The sequence below is a fragment of the Mangifera indica genome, chromosome 6 (genome assembly GCF_011075055.1).
Source record: "Mangifera indica cultivar Alphonso chromosome 6, CATAS_Mindica_2.1, whole genome shotgun sequence".
Lineage (NCBI taxonomy): Eukaryota > Viridiplantae > Streptophyta > Magnoliopsida > Sapindales > Anacardiaceae > Mangifera > Mangifera indica.
In genome coordinates this window covers 18,199,573-18,204,232 of record NC_058142.1, presented here as the reverse complement: position 1 = coordinate 18,204,232, position 4,660 = coordinate 18,199,573, and the positions used below count along the sequence as shown (strand labels likewise).

The following is a 4,660-nucleotide window of genomic DNA, read 5'->3' as shown; positions in this document are numbered from 1 at the left end:
TAATAAAATCTTACCTATAAAGGTGGTTGAACCAACTTAACTAGTTTTAACCGAATTTTCTTCTATGCCTCCTTAGTTTGATGATGTGCCTTTCTCTTTTCTATCCATCCATTTCACTTCCATCGTATGGCCAATACATGAAGAATATCAAAGCTCATTTTCTGGTTGGCATTTTATTTTCCATTTCCGCGATTACATAGAGTAATGCAATATATACAAACTGTAGACATTATATAATACAACCAAATTGATATATCCAAAAAAGTGCATATGTCCAGGATCCCCAAGCTTTTTGCTTTTCATTAGCAAGATATCTAGTAGCATCAATACCACCAACATCGAGTGGGCCTGAAAGTGCATGCCTTGCACCTGAAGCCATAACGCTTTGTTGCAGAATCTTCTGCATGTATTTAGCTACCTGTTCTCTCGAGCCATTTATAACTTCATTTTTAGCTCCACCTGCAAAATTAATATTACGTAATCATTGAAGTATCCAGGATTATGCATGTGTAGAAGTTATAATGAAAATTTTCGATCACGTGTGTATGTAAACCCCATTTCGTACCATATTCATTTATTTTCTTCTTCTCTCCAAGCTTCATCCCCATTTGGCTTCTAATTGCCTTTGATGGTGGAAGAGAAGATACAAAGGACCAAGTGACTGGCAAGACAAAATCCTGATCACGGGACAGAAATATGTAAGAACTTGGTGCTTTGCAGCATAATTTAAATTTATTCATGCTAAAATTCATTTTTATTTTTCCTTTTTCAAAGGGTTCAGTCGATGCCAATTCTAAATGAATACTGATCACTTCAAGCACTATGTTATAATGCATTTTAGGGTTAAATTTGATCCAGACCAAACCCAAACAAGACCTAATTCAAGATCAATTTAAATCTATATGATTCCAATCCAGACCTTCAAACTAAAACTCGACTGAAAAACAATTTAAAATTACATTCAAACCAAGTCAATAGAAATTCAAGTTTTCATATCGACTCAAACTTCATTTGTTTTCTAAACGAGTTCAATTCTTGGTTGGGACTCAGCTCCTTTGATCCAAACTTGAATAATTTGGATTGAATCTAACTCTAAATGATCCCTTTCAAATTAGTTCTTGCTTACCAAACAATTCATAGAGATTTTTGCAATTAGAGTTACAATCCTCTTTTGCTTGGATTTTTATATCAACATTCTTGTGGTTAACAAAAACAAATTTTAACTAGGGGTGGGCAAAAAACTCTCTTGACATCAGAACTTTCCGGTACTCTGTGGTAAGTTCCAATTTCTACCCGGAACTGACCTTCCCTGAATAAGTTCCGGTTTCACTTGGAGTGGAACCAGCAATTTCAATTTCAATTCCATCTCCACCCTCTAAAATACCAAAGCCAACCTGTGAACTTGTTCAGATTTGAACTAGGTATTATGGTTTTGGTTCAAGCATGAATTCGCCCCAGACTCAATTCAGATTAAATCTAACCTAATTACAATCATATGTGCAAGCCACAAGTGTTTAATAACAACCAAGCTAGATTAAATTTCATTGACATAGAGAAGCATAATCAAGATTGCTGAGAAAAAGAGCCAGAATGAGCACCAAGATAATCAGAATCAGATATCTTTATAAAAGAGCTAGTGAACATGGCCATTACGAAACCTGGCATCTTCTTCCCCATTGGAGCCCAAGTAAAAAGGTCTCCAAGGGTGTTAAAATAAAGCTACAAAAGCAAGAGACAACAATGCAGAAAGAAGAGTCACCAATGAGTAATAATATTCATCAATGGGAAGTGGATAAAAAATTTTACTAATGGAAACTTCTTTGGTGAAAAGAAAGCTTTTCTAACAATTAAACTTGTCTGAAGTAAGTCCATCCTGTACTGCAACTAAATCGGGTAGCACAAGTGCACCGGATTTCTTCCATTCCTGAGCATCAGGTGTCTTAAACCTATCTAATAGTATAGCATGCATACCCACACTCTTTGCAGGGACGTAGTCTTTGCGAAAGCTGTCTCCAATGTACAGAGTTTCCTCAGGTGCTATATTTCCAGCTTTTTCAAGGGCTATCTCATAGATTCTTGGGTTTGGTTTCTCAACACCTTCAAGACCAGAAAACACACCAAAGTCCCACTCAGTTCCCTGAATTGTAAATTGCAATACATTGTTAGGATCTCTAGTGCCTAGGAAGCACTTTTATAAAATGCAAGGACAATCAGTGGCATCAAGGGCAGTGTAAATGATGAAAACATATGAGGCATGTGCATGCTAAATAAATTTTGAAAAAGATGAAAAAAAAAAAAATTTACTTGTCTCAAACCCAAGGCTGGAAGGATTACATCCTGATATCGGTATTCTGCATTGCTAATAATCCCAACTTTAAGACCCTTCTCACGTGCCCATCTTAAGAATGGTTGAGAGTCTGCGAAGACAGTATATGGTGCAGATGAACCAAACGATGAATATATGCGTCTAAATATCTTCTCAAATGTCTCCTCATCATAGTCATATCCAGCCTGTCAGTGCAATAATTCATGTCATATCAAGAAGTACAATCATAAAACTTACAGCTAAGGATTGTTTTCATGAAAACATTGCAATTTAAAGCTTGCATAAAGCGTTCAGGATCAGGGCTCAGCCCGATTCCCACCAGAACAAATCAAAGAAGAGCTTCACACTGTGAATTAATATGAAATAAAAAGGATGAGCTAATCCGGACAATGGCTCAATCATACATCTTACCCTGATGAAGGAATCTCTGACACAAGTTTTCCACCAGACAACGTTGGGCATTTTTGCTGCATAACCAAAACATGGATACTTTGTCGCCATCTCTTTATATGCCAGTTTAAAGCCCTCATGAACACGTTTATAGTCAGGACAAGGGAGTCCAATAGCTTTGGCTGCCATGCAATAGTAGTCACCAAGGTCCCCTTTGTAAGCTATCAGTGTACCAGTGACATCCACAGTAATACAGCGTAATCTTGACAACATAGACATTGTAACAAAAATTGTGCAGCAGTTTGAACAAACACACACACGAAGTACTGAAATTATAGTTTTCTACTTATTATGAATAGGTTTCCTCCCAATTGTGAATGAACCAGTCTCTTCAGAGAATCCAAGGAGTTTGCATCTGCATAAGTCGACATTGATGGTTATTTATAGCCAACAAAGAAAGATGACTATTAAGCTACACAGGTTACAGCATAAAACATGAATTGTCGTTAACTTTTCCCTAACTGACTAATACTCTAAGTTGCCAAAAATGTGACCCAAGGTCATAGAAAAATCATTTACCATTTTAACATCTTGATTACTCTAAAGTGGAAAATTAGAAGCTCTAACTATAACAACAAAGTCAAAAGTTCTATGATTTCATCTTTGATGACAAGTTAGGCATATATTGCTGAAAAGGCAACAAGAACAAAGCCAGGCAGCAAAATCCACAAACAAAAAAGATACAAAAATAAAACACTTTCACACTCAAGTGTTAGCTCACCATGGACAACCAATTGGCTGCTAGAAGCATGTTTATTTATCACTGACGCTAGAGCATGAAAGCAATTGAATTTGCCTATCTTTTACCTGATACATGTCAACATCTTAGGAATTAAGACATCATACAAACACAGTTCCTCGCTGGCTACTAAGATTATTCAGCAAAGTGATGAAAATCCCCAATAATTTCTTTTGATCTCTTTAATACGAGCTCTTTAAATAAAAAAATAAATATAATCACCATAAAGACACATTACAGAAATCCACAACACATGATATAGCACAACACAACCAAAATTGATCACAGAAACCAAATCAAAATCATATAAGCCAATCTACCAAATCAAAACTTTGGACTCCAAAAAAGCAAATTGATTTCCTATAGCACAATCTGAACATAGCATCACAATGCAGAAAACACAGTTTCCCACCAACCTAGTTCACAAATTAATTCTTTTTTCCAGTATCAAAGATGATTAATAGAATGTAATCATCAGACTAATAATAACAGATATAAAAATATCAACTTTCGAAACCTCAGCTTCATATATTACACACCCAAAACATAAGACAAAGAAAACACAACAAATAATCATCAATAAAACAATAAAAAAGGAAACGATGGCAATGCAAACTGAAGGTCAAATAAAAACCCATGAAGAAATGAGGAAAACAAAAACATACCCAGAAGCTGAAATGCAGAAAAATCTTCAGTTTAGGGTTGCCTTATCATTTGGAACGAGTTTATAGAGCTTTAGCTTCTGCTACACCGGAGCAGTTTCATAAGTCAGCGGGTTTGGACCAAAGCTACCTGAGTCCTAGCATTTATAGATACGGTAAATTAATAACTTGACGTCAAAAGTCTTTTTTTATGTTTTTTTTGCCTGTGTCATTTGAAAGATCCCTCCATTTTAATCTAATTCGGTTTATTCGCTTTTTCGAAGTTTCAATTTCCCCCTCATCCTCCAGTTTCCCATCTTCTTTGTCCCTGCCTCACCTCTAGGGTTTACAATTTTTAATACGATTCATTAATCCGATATAACATAATATGAACAATATTAGGTTAGAGTTTAGTTTTTTGATAACAAATTTTTTCAAGTCAACCTAAAATTATTCAAAATTAAATTGGATAGTATTAAAGTTTATACGAAAATAACTCGACAA

At 35.4% G+C, this 4,660-nt stretch overlaps 1 protein-coding gene across 3 annotated transcripts; it reads right to left on the bottom strand.

Moving 5' to 3' along the window:
• On the bottom strand, positions 1 to 4,337 carry LOC123218351 (haloacid dehalogenase-like hydrolase domain-containing protein 3). 3 transcript variants are annotated; one of them, XR_006502678.1, is made up of 6 exons: positions 4,181 to 4,337; positions 2,738 to 3,131; positions 2,305 to 2,511; positions 1,972 to 2,137; positions 566 to 677; positions 1 to 459 (listed from the first exon to the last, which is right to left on the bottom strand). XR_006502678.1 is itself a non-coding variant. In XM_044639770.1 (4 exons), exons 2-4 carry the CDS (start codon positions 2,993 to 2,995, stop codon positions 1,841 to 1,843), a joined length of 762 nt encoding a protein of 253 aa, XP_044495705.1. In that variant the 5' UTR covers positions 2,996 to 3,131; positions 4,181 to 4,336; the 3' UTR covers positions 1,604 to 1,840. The 3 variants fall into 3 exon arrangements, 2 of the variants coding, with proteins under 2 accessions (XP_044495705.1, XP_044495706.1); XM_044639770.1 differs by lacking the exons at positions 1 to 459; positions 566 to 677 and having other exon boundaries at positions 1,604 to 2,137; positions 4,181 to 4,336; XM_044639771.1 differs by lacking the exons at positions 1 to 459; positions 566 to 677; positions 4,181 to 4,337 and adding an exon at positions 3,498 to 3,518 and having other exon boundaries at positions 1,604 to 2,137.
• Between the last annotated feature and the right edge of the window lie 323 nt (positions 4,338 to 4,660).